A 24,316-nucleotide genomic window follows, 5' to 3' on the forward strand; every position below is an offset into this window, starting at 1 on the left:
CAGATCTATATCGATAAAGTCCTTTACTATCTGATTCTGCTTGTCTCCCATCCCCCATCTGTACTATATTAAAGAGTAGAGTTGTGAATGCGGCTCTTTGTAGACAAGAGCTGAACAATGGCACTACTTTAAACCCAAACTTCATTTCTCATTGGACAGGAGGTTAGCTTGAGTGCACGTTCCTCTAGCACCTGGTCACACACACACATACACACTCTGGGTCTCGAGCAGAATTCTTGGGAATAGAGTTGTATAAAGAGCTTAAGTACATTTTTTTCCCTCTCTTATATAACTTATGAGTATCATTAGCAAGTTGTGTGTGTGTGTGTGTTTGTCTATACATTCGTAATGTATGTTGAAATCTACATTGCATGAATTTAAAAACCTACAAAAAGTATTTTAGACCGCGTTAAATGACGCACAAAATATTTACATTTTTATCATACAAATATATATATATATATATATATATATATATATATATATATATATATATATATATATATATATATATATATATATATATATATATATATATATATATAAATAAATGATTTATTAATAAAAAGTTGAAGGGTCCAAAAGTTATAACACATTCAAGTTATTAGATACGTATTCATACATTCAACATATTTGATTTGTTATTCATATTATGCATCAGGTATTATGTATAAGCATTCATTCTTTACACTATATAAACCCAAAACACGCATACATCTTGGTGATGTTTTGTCTAGGTGTTTCTTACTGTCAGTAAGAAATACAGTCTTCGTGCCTGCCATGTTAAATTGGGCCATTGGCGATAACTGCCTGCTTTAGCACACCCGTCAAATATGACAAGACACGCTCATGTTTATACCACAGTCCAACTTTAATATCGCAGTCATGTAACATGCACTTACTACAGTTGTGAGACTAACACAGACTGGCACCCAGGCACAGATTAGAGTGTGCTTTTTATTTAACCTGAATCTGCTGGAGACGGAGGAGAGAGGAAGACGAATGAGGCAACCCCTAATCATGAGCAGGAAAAGAGGGGCGGACGCAGTCAATACGAGCGCGGAGGTGAAACGTAGAAGAGTGTAAGTGAACGAGCGAGTGCGCAAGAGCCGCCCAGAGTTTTGCAAATCATCAATAATCCAGGAGGAATGCTGGCTGACAGTTTAAATGACCGTGTTGAGAGGTTTTCCCTTCAGGGTAATTAACATTATCAAGGAACAGCAGGTTACCTCGTTAGTGGCGCACTCATTTAATTAACAAACCACACTAATTAGATTGAACCCTGGGCTGAAGTTTGCTTCGGTGTGCTTGTCGAGTTAAAGGAAAGTCAAGAAGAGGGAAATGAAAGGAACGTGTTACCAGAGCCCCCTGTTTTTGTTTTTTTTGCAAGTTGTGTTTTAGTCAGTGTTTGTTTGAACTTTTGATAATTTATGTGGTTTATTTGAACAGACGTAGCTCTTTTCTTGTTGAAGTTGTTGTTTGCTTTGGCAAATATATCTTTTAGTGTTGTTTATATTTGGTGTGTCATTTACACATAAACTTGCTTTCATCTGTGGAACATAGTTAAAAAAACTTTTGCTATTATTATTATTATTTATATATTTTATTATTTTTTTTATTTGTTAATTTAGTGTTTTGTTTGACTTATTGTTTTTTTGCTTTTTAGTGTTTGTTTTGTTCATGGGTGGCACGGTGACTTAGTGGTTAGTACTGTCACCTCACAGCAAGAAGATCAATGGTTTGAGTTCCGGCTGGGCCAGTTGGCATTTCTTTGTGGAGTTTGCATGTTCTCCTCATGTTTGTGTGGGTTTCCTCTGGGTGCTCCAGTTTATCCCACAGTCCAAAGACATGCGCTATAGGTTAATTTGAAAAACAAAGATGGCCATATCGTATAAGTGTGTGTAAATATGGCTATTGCACTTAAAATAAAAGTTGGCTCAACTTAAGGCAGTAAACTTGATGAGATTTTGGAGTTTGCTCAACTTAAATCAAATCAAGTGCAGTAATTGGGTTGAAAGTCGAGTCAACTCAAAATGTCCTGAAGTTTGTTGCCTTAAAATTTTGAGTCAACTTTGTTTTTTTTTTCCCAGTCTGGGTTGCAGTTGGAAGGACATCCACTGTGTAAAACATATGCTGCAATAGTTGGTGGTTCACTCTGCTGTGGCAACCCCTAATAAATAAAAAACTAAGTCGAGGGAAAATTATTTAAATGAATATTTTGTTCATTCTTTATTGTTTGTTTTATTTTGCTTGCTTTTGTAGGTTTTGTATTCTGTTGTACTTGTTTTTTTTTTTTGTCTATTTTTTTGTCTTTTTTTGCACAATGAAAGACACTGAAAGTCCTTCAAAATGTCTCAAACTTTTTGGTCAACTTAGCCAAGTAAAAATCTTGTCTCAAATAGTTTCACTTTTTAATAGTTTCCTTTGACTTTTTTAATATAAATACCATAAAAAAAATAAAACAACCAAAAAGCAAAAAAATCACCTTTTAACAAATATTGCACAACGAATCACACTTTCTCTCTTAAGGGATTTGCTGAGGTAATAGAGTACCATATCCTCAGGTTGGACGTTATAAATAACTGTACATACACACTCTTTCACATCATGATTTGATGTTTTCTGATGAACTCTATGGTCAGAGTCTCTGACCTCTGTCAACCCCTGACCCGCAGTGGATCCCCAGGTGAGGCTCTTTGGGCTTCTTTCCCCCCTCAGCACAAGACCACCCTGCATACTGATAAAGCTGGGCCCAGAGATTCCGTTTGTAGTGTCACTTCCTCATCCACTGCCCCAGGACATCAACCTTCAACCCCGACCCTTACGGTCACATTCTCAGTATGCTCTTTTTTTTCCTGTAGTGTTTTAGGGACTGTAAATTGCTTGTTTGTGTCACTCTGGATTATTTCCTTCACACCTGACACCTAAACAAAAAGTAGTTTGTAGATTGGCAGGTTCTGGATTTTTATTTATTTATTTGTTTTTTTTTTGTTTGTTTGTTGTTGTTGTTTTTTTTGTAGTGACACAGCGCTTCTATCTTTACAAACAGGCCTTCAGCTGCTCGACAGCTGGCCATCACGTGACTCTTGCAGTATTTTTCTACTCTCAGGTTATTTCTAATCCATTTCTAAAGTTTCTAAAAATCCAGGTTCACCAGGTTATTTTAAACCATTGTCCAATAGCAGGAAGAACAGGGCGGAGAAGTTATTTAATACAGTCAATGGACATAGCCTAACAGAAAATGGCCGCTGGTTGGGTTAAATCATTATGGGCTTTTTATAATTAATTTTTTTTGAAAGATGTAAATGCAGTGTGATTAACAATGACATCCTTTGGTGCCTGTTAATTAGATTTTTCCTGCCAAAGAGTGCAGAAGTTAAACAGAATTTTGTTGGAATGTACCAGAACCTTGGCCGTGACCAACAGGTTCTTCCTCAAAATGGCTAATTTCTCAATCTTTCATTCTTGATTAATTTTCTTTCTCTTTTTGGGACTTTCATCTCTGAAGAGTCACATATTGCCTTTCTGTATGATATTTCTTCTCAGTTTTTTGCAAAAGAGAGTCGGTTAGATTTAGGGCTGTACAATTCTGACTAAAATGAGAATCACTATTTTTTTTGTTTGTTTGTTTAGGGAATCTGTCTAAATTTTAGAAGTCCTTATCCGCTAATCTTAAACTGGTTCACAAAACTGAATCAGCAATTCATTAGTAACTCAGTCTGAATTTTTTATTAGGCCTTATCTGCAAATCTTAAACTGGTCCACAAAACATTCTGATTGAATCCATTAGTGTATTTTAAAAGTCTTTGTCCACTAATCTTAACCTGGTTCACAAAACAGTCTAAAAGATTCATTGCTGAATCAATCTCATTTTGAAAGTCTTTTGCAACTAATCATAGACAGGTAAAAAAAAAAAAAACTGAGTTTTAAAAATGTCTATCCTCTAAACAGATTCACAAGCAAACAAACAAAAAATGATTGTCACACCTATTGTTCTCATGATGTACAGAAAACAACACACACTAAAATGTAGCTGTAATTTATATACCATAGTTTATGACCAGTTTGATGTCATTTGATGGCATTTTAAACAATGGCAAATGCTTTTTAATGGCATTTCACAGTATATATTTACTCTTTTTTTCTGTATGGGTTTTACCCTTTTATCAACAAAAAGATTAAATAATATAAAGATATAATCAAATGTAATATTATCATATTCTTTTAAATACTTTAACAAGCACAGCTCAGAATACCCGTTGTTTCGTTTTATATATAAATCCGTTTGTTGCACTAAAACTGTTGATTGTAATGTGACTGTTTCATCATGCATATATGCTTATTACATATTTAACCTATAAATATTCACAACTTTTTGAAAATCTGGAAAATAAAACTAAAGCATTTAAACAGTCCATCCCACCATATGTCTATTTTTATCTGTATGTATAAGGTGAAAGGGCAGAGAATTTATCATCATGCCTATATAGACCCATTTTACACACACACACTCACACACGTGGCTCCAGTCCCATCTCTGTTGGTAATTGAAAAGAAAAAGTGTCCTCTTTTCATGTATTATTGAGGACCCCGTTTAATTAAAAAAAAAAATGAAAAGACTCATTAGAGACATGCTAATTAGTTTCCTTCTCTTGAGCGTTGATAGAGAGGCTGCGTTGCCACGGTAGCACTGGGTGAAGGGAGCACCACATTAAAATGATCTGATGGAGAGATGGGTGACGCCAGCTGGAACCTCCACCTCTGCATGGTCAAGCACTTTGGGCTCATGAACTCTTAAAATCCTTTGGCCCTAATGAAAATTTACCTCTTGTGTTTGTTCGTTATTGATTTAAAACACAATGCCTTGCTTATCATGCAAATGACCACTTTAGAGTAGTTTTTTCGATGAATTCTTTGCGTGTTTTTGAAAACAATACGTATATTGACACCTCAGATCAAATGGGAAGAAAAGAGCATCCGTACAGGACAGAGCCCTTTCTTTTATTTTTGAAAACTGTTTTGTCCATTAAGTGGAAATGCTTAGTTGGCACTTTTTTTCCGTTTCAAAGAGGCTGTTTTGAAGAGAGAGAGGGTTAGAGAGGGTGACCCAGAATGCAAGAGGCCTGACAGATTGAAGACTGCGAGAGAGAGAGCGAGAGGAGAAACACCCAGGGCCGCAGTGGCCGTTTCAGAGTTTGGGTTTGAGCAGTGAAGTGTAAAAGTCCATTTTTTGATCTGAAACATGAGTGAAAAGTGTAATGAACGCGGTCGATAATGGGCTTTTATATTTCCGCACCCCAGTCATCTCTTCTGTTGTGTTCCACTGGAAATTTGTTGTCATTTTTATTCTGGGGCAGTGAGGCGTTAGATCGAGCCACAGATGTGTGTGTGCGAGGGACGTCCACAGAAAGCGAGGGACTAATGGAAGAGGGATATGGAAGACGGAGTGGTGGGGGGATTTTCCACTTGAACTTGCCCGACTCGGGGCACTCGCGCAACGGCGGATTTTCATTTGTCCGAATGCTGTCCGAACGCTGTCAGAGAAAGCGCTCCCCAGACGCAAGCTTTGAACTAGCTGAAAATAAGCAAGTGACAACCCAGAATTCTCAGAGTCGCTCAGCCCTGCAGCCCGCAATGGCTTGCTTTTATTACACACCACACACACACTTTGCAAACAAACCCGCATCACCACCATGTACTGTATAAAAGGCAAAATATGATAAATACCTGTGGGAGGTAATGGGACTAACTTCAGGGGACGGGCAGCAATGGTGGTTTTAGATCATTCCGGGACAAATTAGCTTGTGAAAAGGTGGTTGTGTGCGCTATATAGCCCTGGAAGACATCATCATAGAGCCACCTGGTAACAGCGCCTGCAGCCTTTCAGCGGGCCTGTTATTAAAATGACAGGCCTCTTTAGCGTCGCGTCCCGCTCAATAGTGACCCTTCACTCTCCACATGCAGGCTAATATCTTCCAGGCTTTTTGAAGGTGCTGGTGTGACTGTTTAAAAGCTCTCCCATCCGTCCCCCCCATGCTAACCCCCGCCTGCTTTCCCTTATCGCTTCCACCTGAGAAATGTGACCTCTTGAACCGACCTGTCAGGATTAAGAGAAGGGAATTATTCTGGTGGAACAGTGGAGGCATTTTGTTCTCCTGTTCATGTGTTGATAAACACATTCTACTTGAGCGTGATGGGGGAAGGGCAAATATGGCTGGTTGAGTCAATATTGTTGCAAAGTGTGTTTGATAGTCATATATCACATAGTGGAGATGAAAGGTGATCTAGAAAGTTCTTATAGGCCCTGTTTACACTAATACGTTTAAGCTTTAAAATGCATAAGTTTTGCTACGGTTACGCCTTCTGTCCACACTACCCCGGAGTTTTAAAGCCTCGAAAGCGAAGTGCTTTTTAAGCGCTGAAGACGCCGTTTTATTTTAAAACGCTGCCAGTGTGGAAGGTGGAGAACTGAGACATCTGATAACATAGCTGCTGACATTGCGTTACCTGGGGCTTTTTGTCAACATCAAGTAAACACAGTTTTAACTTGCATCCTTTTCTTGTAAGTTCAGACTTTGCAAGTTTATAACGAACTCCAGAGGATGTGAGGACAGGTCAGGTAAATCTTCAAATGTAACGGCATTGTACATTTATAACATCATTCAGCCGGGCTGCATTTCACTATCTTAGCAGTAAAATGAAAACATAATGTGAAGCACTGTCTCTTTTAATTTTTACATTTACAACTTAAATATAACAGCCATGATTTTAAGGCATCATGTACATGTTTGTATGGTCGTCATCTTCACTCTGCAAATTTATAACGAAATGGAGCCTAATCACTCCCTCCTTTTATTTTTATTGAAAAATATGAAACATAAGGCTTGCTGTGTGGTTTTGGCAATATGTGCTTAATGTCAGGCTTTATGCACACAATAAAGATTATCAGAGGAAATGCATGGTGAAATACGAAATGTTGTTTCTTTTCCTAAATATAAATATTGGTAAGCTATAATTTTAATAATCAATAATAATTTTAAAAGTATCAAGTACAATAAGTTTATATAATATAGGAAATAAAAGCAAAAGTGTGGAATCAGTGTACGTGGTTACATAAATTGATAGCTATAATAACTTTTCGCTCAGCAAAAACACCTTACCTGAGAAAAAGTAGGCAAAAAGATTAATAAAACAGTAGTTTGATATAGGTCTACACAAGATGAGTTATAGATCTTGTTTAACAACTACAGAGAGATGAGATTTAGCGGCAGATTTGGGATTGACAATGTTCGGCTGCTCTCAGCCGGGCAGGTGTGTTCAGAGCTCCCTCTGACTTCCTGGAGCTCAGACGTGATAAGACAGAGTGTGTGTATAATCACATGATTTGCGCTTTTAGCAGTGTAGTGTGGACAAAGAGCTTTTCAGAAACACTATATGGATCGTTTTTGTTCTAAAATGCTGTTTCAAAGTAAGTATCAATGTAAACGGGGCCATAGTTTTGATGCGTAAACACTGGTGAGGTTTCATAAAACAATATTAAAGGCCTAGTTCACACAACTATTAAACTATTTGTATCTTTTAGATAAAAAAGATTTTTTGAAGTCAGCTCAAAAAAAAAAATAAATTAAATTTTTTATTTATTTATTGTTTTTTTAATTGCATGGAAGGTTTCTAGCTGTCTTAAGAATATCTTCTTTGGGGTAAACAGAAGAAAGAAAATCGTAAGGATCTAAAGCAAGTAAAGGCTTAGTAAACAAAGACATTTTATTTTTAGGAACTGTGAATTCAACAAACTAAAGGCTGATTTATACTTCTAATGCTTTTGATACGTGCACCTCTCAAAAAATGTAATTTCAAATTGCAATGACGCAAAGTGCAAGCAGTGATTGGTTTGCTTGGTAGCTGTGACCAGTGTGAGTGGGACCGTGAGCCGCCCAAACCCATTAAAGCAAGTGTTTACAAGTGTCGAGTATCATGAAGTAGCTCCAGATGGATGGTTGTTTTGTGTTTACCTTATGATTAAGCATGTTGCACGTCTGCCGGTTCCCACATCTGAATTAGCGAGTTTCAGCTACTTGTACATTAAGGTAGCATTCAGAAAAAACTAAATACTTGAGAGGAAACTTGACACAGCAACATTTAAACTTACTGCCATCTAGCGTTTTGGAAGTGTTATTGCAGAGCAACACAAACAGCACGCAGAAGTATAAATGCACGACTACATGCAAGACAGGCGCTGAGGGTCACGCAGATCACTTAATGCAGAAGTAGAAATCAGCCTTAATAAGTAATGAAGAGCAAAGTATATTTAAAGATTATTACTAAATTCATACTTTAAGTATATTCCTGAGAGAGTTAGCAAATGTGTAGTATAAATATAAGTATAATAGTTATTTTGTTAATTTCAGCATCCTTTCTGAATAAAAGTGTATTAAATAATTTTTAATCCCTCCAAATATCCTTAAGGTTTCTCACTGATCACATATTGCTCCTACAGATATCCTTTATCCACTTCTTTCATCTTGTGATCTTTTTTTTTTTCTTATGGTACAGTCTTAGTAAGCAGCTTCAAATCTGATATCCCCCTTCCCTCCTGTTTTTGTTTGGGTAGCCCCTTTCTCAATCCCCTTCTCTCCCTGTTTGCCCCCTCTTTCGCACCCCTCCATAACCCCAGACTTAACCTCCATCCTCCCTCCCCAGCGTCTTTCCCTCTCTCCTCATGGACCCGTGCTTTGGTTGTTGGTTTGCGAGGCGATTAATGGCGCTGTTGTGTAAATGAGATGTGACGGCTTGTTTACCGGCTTGAGCCCCGCAGGCAGTAGACTCACGAACGCACCCGTGAATAAACTGATCATAATGGCCATCAGCACAGACTGCAGGTACTCCAGTGCAGGAGAGAGAGAGTTAGAGAGTGTGAGTTGTGGGTTGCGGTTAGGCAGTCTACCAGCCCCTCCACCCGTGAGGTGAGTAATTCTTTTTGACGGGGGTAAACAGCGCTAGAATGTTGTCCCGCGTGTGCATGGATGCCCGCGTGTGATGTCTCCTCTAGTTGTCTCCTTGTCATTTTTTCAATTATCCCTCCCACTCCAGGATCCCCAGCGGACTGCCGGTGAGATTGCAGACCGATATTTGAGATTGACTGACTGTGGTGTTTATGTATTCATTATAACTTTATATGCCTCCATCTTCCTCCATTACACATGCTCGCACATTAAATGTTGACATTCATCATGTTGTGTAGCGCCACCTATTGTCTGAGCATTGAATTTCACAACCTTTATCAAAATCACGTTAGTACAGTGGCAAAAATTGATACCCAGCTGTAGGAAAAAGCATCTAAGGAAACAGGAAAATGGCTCCTAATCAAATAAAAGGATAAAACTATGAAAAAATTAATAAATATACATTTAATAAACTTATTAAATGTGCATTTGTATACTCATATAATCCGTTTCATGTGCATTCCTGTAGGATGTTGAGCTCTTTTCTGTGATAAAACTTTTTTTGGAACTGTCCCTTTAAATATATTGTGGTTTACCAGGGCTTTACAACTTAATTCATCCTCTTGTTTTCTTCCTCACCACAGAGGTACAATTGTGTTTCTTAGCCGTTATATGACACCCCATCTCAGCTTTCTAGAAGAATAAACGGCTCCTGTGTGTGTGTGTGTGTATGTGTGTGTGTTATCCAGGATTTTAGTTTTGTATGAGCAGAATTCCTCTCTCTTTACATAGTCAGAGTGATTCTTTGGCCACCTTTCCAAATGAGCGTCACTTTGTCATAATTCATACTCCCAAGTCTGAGGCGAGTTCCCTCGCAGTCTTTAAAGCACTAGACCTTTGTGCTCTTCTCTAAATTCTTCAACTTTAAGGGCCGTTTATCAGATTTTCCCCCCGTTCTTTATATGGACGAGTATATTATTCCTCTCCAGCTATAAAAAGCCTTTCAAGAACTCAGCCAGTCCCAATTACGGCTTTATGGAGCTGATTTGCCACGTCTGTCCAAAGTTTAGTAACATGTTTTTATATGCTTTCACTTGAGGCTCTTTCGCCCATTTTTTCTACTGCTCCTGTGTGTGTGTGTGTGTGTGTGTGTGTGTGTGTGTGTGTGTGTGTGTGTGTCTGTATGCACCACAGCACTACATGTGATAATTACCCTGTAATATGGAATGGCAAAGAATCCTCCAGAGAATGGGGATGCATTCATCATCATCCATTTATTTAAATACCATAATTTAGTGTACGGCTCATTACTGGGAGGTTGACCTTTCCCAAAATGAAGATCTCCTCAACACCTTTGTACCTGCTGCCTAGGTTTCCTTTTTTTAAACTTTCTGAAAATGCTAATAGAGATAAGAGACGATGAAGAAAATGTGTGCAGCCTATCCAGTCTATCCATCTATCTATCTATCTATCTATCTATCTATCTATCTATCTATCTATCTATCTATCTATCTATCTATCTATCTATCTATCTATCTATCTATCTGTCTGTCTGTCTGTCTGTCTGTCTGTCTGTCTGTCTGTCTGTCTGTCTGTCTGTCTGTCTGTCTGTCTGTCTGTCTGTCTGTCTGTCTGTCTGTCTGTCTGTCTGTCTGTCTGTCTGTCTGTTTGTCTGTCTGTCTGTCGTTCTATCTATCTATCTATCTATCTATCTATCTATCTATCTATCTATCTATCTATCTATCTATCTATCTATCTATCTATCTATCTATCTATCTATCTATCTATCTATCTATCTATCTGTCTGTCTGTCTGTCTGTCTGTCTGTCTGTCTGTCTGTCTGTCTGTCTGTCTGTCTGTCTGTCTGTCTGTCTGTCTGTCTGTCTGTTTGTCTGTCTGTCTGTCGTTCTATCTATCTATCTATCTATCTATCTATCTATCTATCTATCTATCTATCTATCTATCTGTCTGTCTGTCTGTCTGTCTGTCTGTCTGTCTGTCTGTCTGTCTGTCTGTCTGTCTGTCTGTCTGTCTGTCTGTCTGTCTGTCTGTCTGTCTGTCTGTCTGTCTGTCTGTCTGTCTGTCTGTCTGTCTGTCTATCTATCTGTCTGTCTATCTATCATTCGATCGTTCTATCTATCTATCTGTACAATTAATGTCAGTGATTGCATCTAATATTATTGTCCTTATTACAAATTAAAACAATGCATGCATATTATAATAATTTATTTTAATATATCAATGTGGTTTAAATTATGCCATTTCCAAAGCATATTACAATGTAATTAATTTAAAATTTGATTTGATTTCTTGAATTGACCTAAACTTTCATATTTTATAAATAGACAGATAAAATCTTTATATTACTTTTTTTACTTAATAGGGAATTGACACTATGGCAACATTGTTCAATAAAATTTTGACAGACAAATAATTTTCAATGTATTCAATATCTTTTTACATCTGTCTAGCCGGTCTATTTTTCTCTAGGGTTAAAATAATGCATAGTTTAATGTAAAAATACAATTCTAATTCTAATCTTGAGCATCATTCCTGAAACCCTAGTGTGTTTAGTTTATTTAAGGTGCAACACGCATTGATTCACTTCCAAGATGCACCTCGACTCCCAAATCTATTTTTAAGCTGCAAATAATTTGTGGCCACTTCATTACAGCAGTAACGGCAGCAACTTCTCACTGAATGCATTGAGACGCTCCATAGATCCACACTAATGGAATCAGATTGAATCCAGGAGCACAGGTGAACACATCTCTTGGGTAGAAAATCGCCTGCAAAATGCTTTTAAGTGCGGACGGTTTTAGTTTAATGAAACGGATTCATTTGGCAGACTGACAGTATATTGTGCTGAGGAGCATTTTGTAGTAAAAGACTCTCACTTGTTCCAGATCAGCCCTTACACAAATCACTCAGTGGGTGTGTTTACATTAATGTTCTTAACCAGATTATGCTCTGTAAGCTGACAATACTTGTGGTCATGTTAATGCGTTAACCCATTTTTCTTTACGCGGTGTAAGGTCATGAATGGGTTAAGCATATACTGCTCATCACAGACATATTTTCACCCATTATGCTGATTTTGCCCAGCATTTAATCAACTGTTTTATCAACTGTTTTCGGTCAGTATTGAAGTGTGCAAGTTTGATTATTCATGGCCCACTTTGGATTTAAGCACATGCAGGCATAGCAAACATTTTGCAGTAAATAAGGAGAATGTATACAACAATCTCGAAAAAAAATGTGTTCACATTCCTGCAGGTTGAATACAAGTGGTACAATCAAAATGCTGCATAATATCAGGACGAAAATGCTGATAATATATCAAATATTGACATAAATGAAATACTTAGAGCAAGATAGGTTAATTATTAACATGTTTTGACATAACTACCAGGTAATAAGCTGATGTATTATTATGTTTCTTTTAGTATCAAACTTTCTTGATATAATCAAATTGTCATGACATACAGTATCATCACGATATTGACCTAAGCTGCAGAAACTGAAGTTACTTAAACAGGTATAATAACCATAAAATACTTTGTGTGTTATTGCAAATACAGTGATGTTATTGCATATATATTCAGGGTAAATAAAATGTTTAAACTCAGTTGCAATTCAATTGCAAAAGTATGAGAAAGTATATATTACGGAACACTTTACAATCAAAGTTAATGCATTAAAATTAACTTTAGGAAATGGTCTTGGTTAAATGATTTAATGCATTATTAGGCTTTAAATAAGAATAACCTACGAAAAATTGTAGTTGCCATTCATTGACTTTATTTAAATTGACTTTTGTTAACTAATGGAAGTGAGTTAACAAACAAAAAGCCTATAAATTGTCACAGAATGTTCCATGTTCAAATATTCTAATTTGATGTAATGGGGTGGACAAACTTCACCTTCTCAAGATTAAAAATCTGCTGTTTTTTGTGCATATTACATATTATTAGCATATTGTCATGCGTGTAAACATGCTCAATATAGAACACTGGTCTGTAGGGTCATGAAACGTTCACATCATCGTCCTTGCATCTATGCAGAAGGTGGTTGATGAGCCTGATTGTAATTTATCAAGGCCGTTAAAAAAAGGAAAAGCCCGATTAAGGCTCATTGGAATGCATTCGCTGTCCTTACTACTTCCTTTATGACCCTCTGGGACGCATCGCTCTTCTTGCTGCTCGGCTTCCCTCTCTCGGCTCTCGCTCCCTCATTTCCCATCTCTTCTCTTTGTTAATCAGTTAAACTCGCTCTTCAAATAGCCCCTCTAATTACTGCTCGGCTCCCTGCGAACGGCCGTCTCCCCCGCTGCTCCCTCTGTCTCTGTATTGAAGCTGACCCCTGTCAGTAGTGGGTAGCTGTTCGTGGTGCGTGTGGACGGCGCTGGTGAATCTTAATGGTGGTGGGAGGCTCCAGAGGTGCCACTGAAGCCGGCTCATTAGCAGACAGTCTCAGAAGCTTGTGGAGATGGTTTTAGGGGATGGCCATCAAATGCACACCACATATTATGGTACCACTTAGAAACTCAAAGCTACGAGTGAGTGAGTGCCAAAAGAGATTTTTGCTTGTGTGGAGGGGCTTTGTTTACTATGATTGCGTGGCTGTTTTGCTGCCCACCTGATTGAAGGTGATAAATAGGATATGTTGAAAGTGACCACAAGAGATGCTCAAAGGAGATTAGACTTGAGGTGATTGAGGATCTTCTTAAAGACATGCAGGTTGTTGAGTGGAAGAACTGATGTTATTTGGTTTTGTTTGCGTATGTTAGCGCTGCTGTTTATCTAAGGCAGAGATGCCCAAACCAGGGCCTGCGGGCCAAAGTAGGCCCATAGTAACCTTTGATTTGACCCACCATTCCATCTGAGAAGAATGGGAGAATGATGGGAATGGTTAAGAGATTGTCGTTTAAAAGTGTATGTATTGTTAAGCTACAAAAAAGCTTGTTAAAATTATTTGTTTCAATTTCAATAGTTTTAATGAATCACATTTTGTTTAAAATGGGCATACTGTGACCCGACAGTATGCAGAGACTTTGGTGAGTGAATTAAGGCAAGGGCAAATTTCGCTTGACTAGTGTATTCAGCATTGAATTACACTGTTATAAATGTTATTATATTTTTATTGCATTTTATTGTAAGTTTTACAATATTTACTATATTTTATTGTAAAAAAAATCAGCATTAGGTAAGATGATACTAAGTAATGTTTTATATATATTTATAAATATAACGAAATTAATTTGGGGCGTCACAGTGCGTAGTGGTAGTGCTTTCGCCTCACAGCAAGAAGGTCGCTGGTTCAAGCCTCAGCTGTCGGTTGGATTTTCTGTGTGGAGTTTGTATGTTCTCTCTGTATTTGTGTGGGTTTCCACTGGGTGCTCCGCTTTCCCCCACAAGTCCAAAGACATGTGGTACAGGTAAATTGGGTAAGATAAAAATTGACTGTAGTGTATGTGTGTAAAGGAGTGTGTATGGATGTTTCCCAGTGATGGGTTGCAGCTGGAAGAGCATCCACTGGTAAAACATGTGCTGGATAAATTGGCGGTTCATTCTGCTGTGGCGACCCCTGATTAATAAAGAGTCTAAGCCGAAAAGAAAATCAATAAATTAATGAATGAAATTAATTTGGAAATTACCTATTGCAACATTTATGTAACAGATATCCCAACTTGGGAAAGGTCAAGAAGGGGAGTAGTGGTGATTGGAGTATTATTCGTTTGCGACCATCCAGGAGATTCCCACATAGGCATAAATGTCTGGGAGACTTAGGATGTCTGTTGTAAAATAGTTTGGTATATTTATCTTTGACCCACTGCTCTCAATAATATTTGGTTTTGACCTTTCATATGAAAAATTAAGGCATTACTGATCTAATGGGTCTGCATATCAACTTTGCTCTTGGAACCTTTATATATTGGTTTGTTTGTTTGAATATATAATTATTCTTATATCTACAACTAATTACAGGCAAATATCAATTAATATTTTATTTATTTATTTATTGACGTAATTTGTTGTTATTATTATTATTACTATTATTATGGACATAATCATTTACAAGCCATTGAACTAATTACAGACAAGGACAATTATTTTAATACACTAGTTAAATAATTGTGAATTTAATTATTAAAATATATATATTGCAACTGTTATGCTATTATTTTTATTTACTTGTAAAAATGTCAATGAAGAAACATGCCTGGCTCCTTCATAACTGTAGTTACAGCATTAACCAGTAGAGACCAAGCCAAAGTTTGACCTACTGGAAGTAAGAGTGAGAAAATATAGCTATTAATTTAAAAAAAGAGGAAATTGATTGTTACATCTTTCGTTAATTTTATATTCGAAAACTTGTATTTTTGACTGCCCAATATGGCTTTCATATAAACCAAGCTTTCTCCCTGTCATGATCCCTTTATTACCAACGCATCGCAGCATCTCTCTTGTTATTCTCTCTCCTCACATGTGGACAGAATGCTTTTTTGTCTCTGTTTTTAAAGTACAGTAAATGTAATTGTAAGTGTCCGGGCTTGATAATTCACAGCAAGGTGCTCATCGCTTTGCTTCTGCAAAATATCTCCCTCGCCTTTCTTTCCTGTTGCATGTTAATTTAAAGATAGAAAAAAAATTGAGAGAAAAAAAATTAAATGCATTTAATAAATGCCTGACTTCAAATGGTTGGGGTTTCGGGCTCTTCTATTACTGGCTCTATTCAGTGGCAAATGAACGGGGGGAATCATTTATGGCGAGAGACAAAGCCGAATGAAAATATAATTCCGCATTGTGCTGCGCTTTTGTTAGCGGCCGTCAAGTCCCTAATGGCGCGCTTTTGTTTTCCTGCACTGCTCTGAAACCGTAGTGTCGAATTGCACGCTCCGCTCGCGGTGTGTAATGGCCCGCCTTTGTGATATTAGATTATAGGGGCAATTAATGGCGTCAAACCTTAACAACTCAGCATTCAGGCGGCTCGTCAATCCCACTATCGCGCCGCAATAGAAGGTGTTATAACTCTGGTAATTATTACGCCTGCAACTTGAAAATGTCAATGAACGTGTGTATAAAATAGAATGTATGGGTTGTCACCGCAGGAGAATGGGATGCAGAAGAGCAATTAATTACAGGTTTTCATTTCGCTCTTTCTCAGTGACAAGCAGCCGCGCGTGGCAAATTGGCATGACGCCAAGCGCCCGCCACACCGAGCCCCCTCTTGTGCCCTATCTCACGTTCTGTCTCCCCCCAATCTGCGGAGAAACAACACACCGGCCTTCAGCGGGGTCTCGGATGCCTTGGTGCCTTGGCTTTGTTTCAGATGCTTCTTCCTCTCTGGGTGCACATACTCATTTTCAAAGCTGTAATTGTACAGCCCTTGATGTTTAACCCTTGATATAAGTCATCAAAAGGTGAGCGCCTGGTTTCTGGCCCCCGACCAAACAATGGGATCAGATGCATGATATCATCAGCTCAAATGTGTCCATGCTTGCTAGCTTTAGCTGTGAGCGCTAGTCTCACCTGCGTTGCGCCTGTAATTAATCAAGGTGAGTGGCACGGCAGCCCATAAAATGCGTCTGTCTTGTGGTGCATAAGTCAAAGAGTGCATAATTTTGCCTCTTTGTCTCTGTCACGGATTCTGGGAAGCGCCCCTCCTTGTAGTGAAGGATACGGATGGCTCGTTTGATTCTGATAGGGACGTTTACAATAAAGTATCGGACAGTCGCCGATAACCAATGCGAGCGTGAGCTTTCATCCCCCTTTCCGGCGGGAATGAGAGCCGGTGTTCATATTTACCGCCAATCTTGTTTACAAAGTCAAATCAGGCCTTTACAGATTTAATTTGCGTCTGACAGCTCTCTCTCTCTCTTCGTCTTTCCTCTCCTTATCTCACCCCCCTTCCTCCGGAGCCCTCGAGCTGTGAATAGATAAACTGCTGAAAATATGAGCGCTCAGGCGCTACATGAAAACAAATGAATGCAAATATCAGATCGGACTGGCAGTGGACTGGGAAGTCGCCGTTGCCTGTCTTTTTTATTCCCTTTGAGTGGCAAATGTAGATAAATGTACGTATTATGCGGGATTGTAGTTTGCGCTCGCGTGTCAGCTTCAAGCCAGCCGTTGCCTGTAAATAGCTTTATTTTTATTGAGCAGTTGCAGGGAGATGATCAGTTCTGGCCCTTGAGCAGTAAATAGGAAAATAAATGGAACGCCACAGAGTGGCTGCGTGTGTGTTTCTGTGCAAGATCGCTAGCTGCATTCGAGGAAGCAGCCACAAATTGTACTGGTGGAAATTGCTGGCCCGTTAAAAAGCTGCCCATAAGTTCACAGAGTGGCCAGTTCTACTGCATTAAAGGATGTAATCATGTACAGGCGGCCTGCTTTCAGGCCTTTCCAAACCAGCTCTCATTCTCTCTCTCTCTCACACACACACACACACACACACACACACACACACAGAGTAAGGATGACGATGACCAGTTTGAGAGTTTGTCCGTAGGCTATACAGTCACTATACTCTATACATTTGCCTTTCAATTATAAATGTTTGGATTCCTTATTGTTGGGATTATTACAGTTTTAAATCACGTTAACAGGAACAGGAAGTGTGAAGGTCACACTTTATTTTGATGGTCCGTTTGTTGAATTTAAGTTACATTGCATCTACATGCCAGCTAATTCTCATTAGATTATAAGTAGACTGTTAGGTTGGGGTTGGAGTTAAGGTTAGGGATAGTGTAAGTTCACGTACTTGCAAAGTTTCTTATAGTTAGGCAAATGTCTGTTGAAGGAGCAGTATCAACAGATTTTAAATAGAGAGTCTTCTAATACTGAAATGGACCATCAAAATAAAGAGTTACCAGAGTGAATTGTTTTAGAAGTGTTAGATCAGTAATGTTGTGCAACAAGTGCAATTATTTTCAAATGGAAAGTCTTTTGAATTGTGAACTTTTAGTTTTTTTTGGAACTATTATTGATTTTTTTTTTTCGATTGATTGTTTTGCTTATTTGTTTTTGTTTTGTATTTATTCTCCGGTTAAGTTTTGTTTTTGAATTACTTTGTTTTGCTGATTGTTTGTGTGTGTGTGCGTGTGTGTTTGTGTGTTTATTATTTATTTTATTTATTATTATTATTATTATTATTATTATTATTATTATTATTATTATTATTATTATTATTATTATTATTATTATTATTTTAAGTAATAACCTTTATTTAACCAGGTAAGTCAATTGAGAACCAGTTCTCATTTTCAATGACAACCTGTCCAATTGCCAACATAATAATCAGATACAAAGCAGCAGGGACACAAAACAATAACAATTTCACAGATGCAGATAATAACTTAAAAACCTAGGAACAACTAAAAAAAACAAGCACAGTGATCTTGTACTATTAACTGGATTTGATTTTTAAAGGATGATAGTGGAATAAAAGTGTTGAGCTTTATTCCAAGCATCAGCAGCAGACAACTGAAAAGAGTAGTGACCAAATGAATGTAAACTTTGGGTATACAAAAGTTAATAAAACTACTAGAGCGCAGATTTCAACATGTTTAGAAGTGACTGTAAATATAGTGGAGTTTTCCCAATAAGATTTTTGTAAATGAACAGAAACCAATGAATTTGTTGATGTGATTGAAGGACAATTCAATAAAGTATACTGTTGACAGTGAATGAGGATTAAATGGCGCACGATAGAAATGATAGAAAACTGATAAAAAGTCAAAAAAATAAATAAAAGTACATAAATGTTTATGTGAATAGTGAAATAAAAAAAACGTACAATTTTCCTTAGTGGGCCAATTGAAAATGGCAGGACTAATAAAAATCTGAAGTAACAACCCAACTAGACCTGCAAAGAGAAATCCTTATTGTTGATCCCAACTCTCTTTCCTTTTCTCTCCTTTTCTGCATATTTGTCATAAGATAAGAATCACGCCTTCCATCTTTACGCCTCGTTCTTGTCTAGCAAATTGTGCTCTCAATTCCAGACTGTTGCAAGTTGTTTCCTGCCGATAGCTATCTTATCAGACTGTTTGTTATTTTTGCCAAAGATGTGATTCTCTAGATAACAAGTCATAATATTATGTTTATTGAAGTACTTTCAGGCTGATAAAGACTACATACTCAAGGGAAGATTTGATCAACACGCTTCTCTCTCTCTCTTTTTCTCTCTCTCTTTCGGAAAAACTGCCAGGGTTTTACAATGCAAGCAGTGTGGAGCTCTATTGTGTCAACAGAGCTGATGTTTTGTGTACTCTCTTTGCCATGACAGGATAAAGAGTTAATTAAAGTGAAGTACAACATTCCTTTATGATGCTAAAGAAACAGAAATGGCTTTGTATCATGTTAAAGTGAGGGAAACACGCTTATCTCAGTGCAGAGGTGTCATTTTATACAGCGATTTGCTATTTGGCTTCTGCATTTTATACCTGCTTGGTTTATTGGAAATATTTAACACTTGGGTCAAGCATTATTTTGGGCTGCTTAACAGCTTGCTTGTCAATTCCTTATCATGTATTGGTCTTTTTGCTTTTTAGGTGCCTGTATCAATGGCGATGATGACCCCACAGATGATCACCCCTCAGCAGATGCAGCAGATCCTCTCTCCGCCTCAACTTCAAGCTTTACTCCAACAGCAACAAGCCCTTATGCTGCAACAGGTAACGCACACACACACACACACACACACACACACACACACACACACACACAATATATATATACAAATGCCTCGCAAGTCACCACACACAGAACTTAAAACGATATTTTAACAGTTCTGAGCTGCTTAGACATGACATGCCAAAACTAAACGCACAAAAGTTTGATTTTTCAATGATAATCGGTGCACGTTTTATTGGCTAATCAAAATATTAGTGAATGGCATTTACTTGACCATGTCTTCTGAAAGCTGTATAGTTGTAATATGTTTTACACCATGTTCTATCATTTTCCAAAGGTGCATGTGTGATGTGCTTTATTATTTAATAACAAATTAATTTAATTGAGCAAAAATTCAATAAATGCCAGTTTTATTAATTATCAAACTAGAGGGGACTGTTTCCACAGGTAAATGTGAGATATTGATTAATGTTTAAAAACAATTTGCATTATGAGAAGTTAGCTGCAATTGTAAGATACTCTTTGGTTCAAAAGTTGGCAAGAGATTTTATAATTTTATTTTATTGTAATAAAATAAATTGTTATTATTATTATTTTAAAAATATTTTTACTGTATTAATGTAATTATAATATAAAGATAATAATGATGGCAATAATATTAATAATAATAATAATAATAATAATAATAATAATAATTATTATTATTATTATCATTTTTTCAATTAAATTAAATTGTTATTATTAACATTTAAAATATATATATATTTACAGTATTTGTTTATATAATATTATAATAATGATAATAATAATGACAACAATAATCATTCTGATTATTAATATTATTATTATTATCGTTATTATTATCATTATTATTGTTATTATTATTTTTATTATCATCATTATTATCATTATTATTTTATTTTATTATTAAATTAAATTGTTATTGTTATTTAAAAATATATTTACAATATTTATCTATTTATAATTATGTTAATAAGGAATGATGACAATAATAATAATAATAATAATAATAATAATAATAATAATAATAATAACTATTATTAGCATTATTATCAATATTACTTTATTCTATTTTATTATTAAATTCATTTGTTATTATTATTATTTAAAATAATTTACAAGATTTATATAATAATAATAATAATAATAATAATAATAATAATAATAATAATTATTATTATTATTATTATTATTATTATGATTATGATTTGAAAAGTCTCTTAGGCTTACCGAGTCTGTATTTTTTTTTTATCTAAATGCAGTAAACAGTTATATTGTGAAGCATTGTAGTCATTCTAATATAGAAAACTTATCCTCAATATTATATTTGTATATTTATTAATTGTTTTATTATGGGCAATTATTTTTAACCCAATCAGTGGCTTCTGTATAAAGCTTAATATTAAAGGAAATATATAAAGTTGGCGCCAAGGGGTACATGCTGAACAAACAAACATTCTAAACCTTCTTAAATATATTCAGAGCAAGCGATACGTCCATTCAGACATTTAAAAACACAAAGGCTTTGTTCCGTATTTCCTTAAGAAAACTTCTCGCCTCCTGTCTAGACCTCTAACCATACAAGCCATACATGTTTTATTGAAAAACCCTGCCAAACCGACGGAAATCTCTGACTGCTGTCCTTCATTTCTCCAGCATTTGCCTTTGCGTGGCATAGTAATGTGTGATCCCTGTTAATAGGCCCTGAGTGTAGATGTCAGAGTGTGTAATGTAATCGCGTTGTATGTAACTTTGATTGCATCCTTACAGGCATGCCCAGAATGATATCTTCCCCAGCTTTGATGTTACTTGGCTCTGGCATTTATAAGCGTAATTTACTAGCATACTAGTGTCGATGACGCCTCCTTTGGCTGGTGTCGCTACACGTCGACTCGCCGGCGGTCAGAGAGCGTTTATGTTAGAGCTAGGACAGCGTTTCTCACCCAGCTGCTGAGCCAAACGTCTCCATACCTCTTCCTTTCTTTCTTTCTTTCTTTTTTTTCTTTGTTTATTAGTTGCATGGCCTCCGTTATCTTACTGTGATATAGCCCGGAGGCCAGAGGTGCGGTCTCTGAACAGACATGAAGAAACAAACAGCTCTATTTCACTCACGTCTCTCAAATATTTGTGACGCTGAACTGCAAAACTAGTCTAATGTTGCATGTGTATATTTGTGGGAATGGCCAAATAACATTGTATGGGTTCAAATGATTGATTATTTTATACAAAAAATGCTTATTAATGTATTAAAGGGATAGTTTATTTATGCGCTTTTACAATGTAGATTGTGTCAAAGTAGCTTAACAAAGAAGTTCTAATAAACTTAAACTGTGTCAGTCCAGTTTTCAGAGGTGAAGCTCAGTTTAGATTAGTTCAGTTTAAATTTCACTGCTGGAAGTGCAAACACTGTCGATGCGCAGCTCCACAAGTCCCAAACCAAGCAAGCGAGTGGCGGCGGTGATAAGAAACAAACTTCAGCAATTGGCTCCGTTTGGAAGGACCATTAACTTCCATAGTAGGAAAACACATACTATGGAAACTCAATGGTTACAGGTTTCCGACATTTTTCGAAATATCTTTTGTGTTCAACAGAAGAAAGAAATCCAATAATGTTTGAAACGAGAAATGGGTGCGTGATTAATGAAAGAGTTTTTATTTTTGGGTAAACTATCTCTTTAAGAAAATCATATTCTATAAAGACTCTTAGGCCCTGTTTGCTTTTAGCTCTGAGAAATATGTGAAGTTTGCCCAACTTTAAAATTATTTTGAGGTGCAGAAAATGGGAAAGGGCTGTCATCACAGCTTGTGCCTATGGTTTATATATGGTGTCCTCCAGTATTCAGAGAAATTTGTAGGCACGATAAAAAAATCTCAGGTCTGGTGGAAGCAAATTGTGGATACTGACCACTTTCCTCTTCCATGTTTCCTCTGTTGTTGTTGTTGTTGTCGTTTACCCCATCGGCATCTCGACACACGCTCTTCCTTCTACATCAGGGGTCACCAATCTTGTTTCTGGAGATCCGGTGTCCTGCAGGGTTTAGCTCCAACTTGCCTCAACACACCTGCCTGGGTATTTCAAGTATACATAGTAAGACCTTGATTAGCTTGTTTGGGTGTGAAGGATTGGGTTGGAGCTAAAATCTGCAGAACACTGGTCCTCCAGGAACAAGTTTGGTGATCCCTGTTCTACATCATTAACCGTGGAAAAGTACCAAATTGTCACAAGTTTAATGATGTACAAAACGAAATACTTCAATAAATCTGATCTGTCTGCTTACGATAGTCGCATTGTCACATGTCTGATTTATCATAATCCACATCTATAGGAGGCCTGAAACCAATCTCTGAATATTTGAATGCATGTGTTTTGTTGTGTTTACGTGATCATTGAACAGATCAGATCTGTGTCACTTATGAGCAAAAAATCGGATTTGGATCACATTTAACTGGCAGTGTAAATGGGGCCATAGTAAATATTCTACTATCCTAAACTATTAGGATAGTCTACTATGCTAATATCCTAATATATAAAAATTAAATTGTTGATTAGAGATGTTCATTAATAAGAAATTGATTTGAATAACAATTTATTATTTCTTTTTAATTTTATTTTTTTTTTTAATTCATTCAATTAGTAAAATTTTTGCCAAATATTGTGCAATCCTAACAACGTCAATAAAAAAAGCATATTTATTCACCTTTAATATAATCCATACACCTCAGTTTCCATAAACTGACACTTATGACTGGTTTTGTGGTCCAGAGTCACATTTAACATCCTCCCAAAAACTCAACCTTTTCACACACAGTACAAAATCAGGTCAGATACCTCTGCCATGGAGAACGTGTGATTATTTTTCACAGTTTTCCATGGCATAAATGATCCTGACAGAACGGAATTGATTTAGTAGCGAGGAGGAGGTTGCTTTAGGCGAGTGTAAATTGCACAGAGCAGATCTGACAAATTTATCAAGAGTCGCTCGCTCGCAGAAATCAAAATTCAGCTGTTTGAGAAAGAAACGTTGCACTCTTGCCCCCCTACTCTTCCTCCCGCTTTATTTCTCTCCTTTTTTATTCAATGTTTAACGAGGATATTGAAATTGAAATAGTTACCGTTCATGGGCCGTTTTACATCTCCAGTAAAAGCCAGTGGGTTTAATGGTTCGCAGTGGTGATGAACCACGTGAGAAGTGGCTTTTAATGCTCACTCTTTCGCACACGGCAAATGGAGCAATCAGAGAGGCTGCCAACACACACGTACAGTACAGCAATCCGTCCCTGATCTCATCCCACTGTGTGTGTGTGTGTGTGTGGGAGAACGAGTGGGCTTTGGCTTTTTCTGCATGTGAATACCCTCACAAATACAATTTCACATAGAAAGATGGAGCAAGCGCTGGAAAGAGAGAGCAAGTGCATGTTTATGTATGCGTGTGCACTTATGCATGTGCGAGTTAACCTTTACATCCCTCCAACCCTTAATTACAGCCCAGCTGATATATTTTCCCTTTTTTTTTACATCCCCACTCACTGCTGTTAAGTAAAACCAAGGTCACAATAATGGGAATCTAAGGTGAATGCCTTTCAAGGCGTGCAGTTAACGTGAAAAGGGCCCACTGAATCAAATCATTAAAAAAAAACCTTAATTATTCTTTAATTATTCCTGCAACTATTCAGCTTCATATTGGCATGAATTAAAGGGGTAATGAGTGGGCGAGA

At 36.9% G+C, this 24,316-nt stretch overlaps 1 protein-coding gene across 12 annotated transcripts in view; it reads left to right on the plus strand.

The window, feature by feature from the left end:
* Positions 1 to 24,316, plus strand: part of foxp4 (forkhead box P4) — a 471,422-nt gene that overhangs the window by 372,577 nt on the left and 74,529 nt on the right. For all 12 annotated transcript variants that reach the window (XM_087272444.1, XM_087272447.1, XM_087272445.1 and 9 more), the window contains 1 exon segment: positions 19,498 to 19,620. In XM_087272444.1, coding sequence (XP_087128570.1) covers positions 19,498 to 19,620 — 123 coding nt within the window.

This window comes from Danio rerio, chromosome 11, assembly GCF_052040795.2.
Source record: "Danio rerio strain M-AB ecotype USA chromosome 11, GRCz13ab, whole genome shotgun sequence".
NCBI classification, from domain to species: Eukaryota; Metazoa; Chordata; class Actinopteri; order Cypriniformes; family Danionidae; genus Danio; species Danio rerio.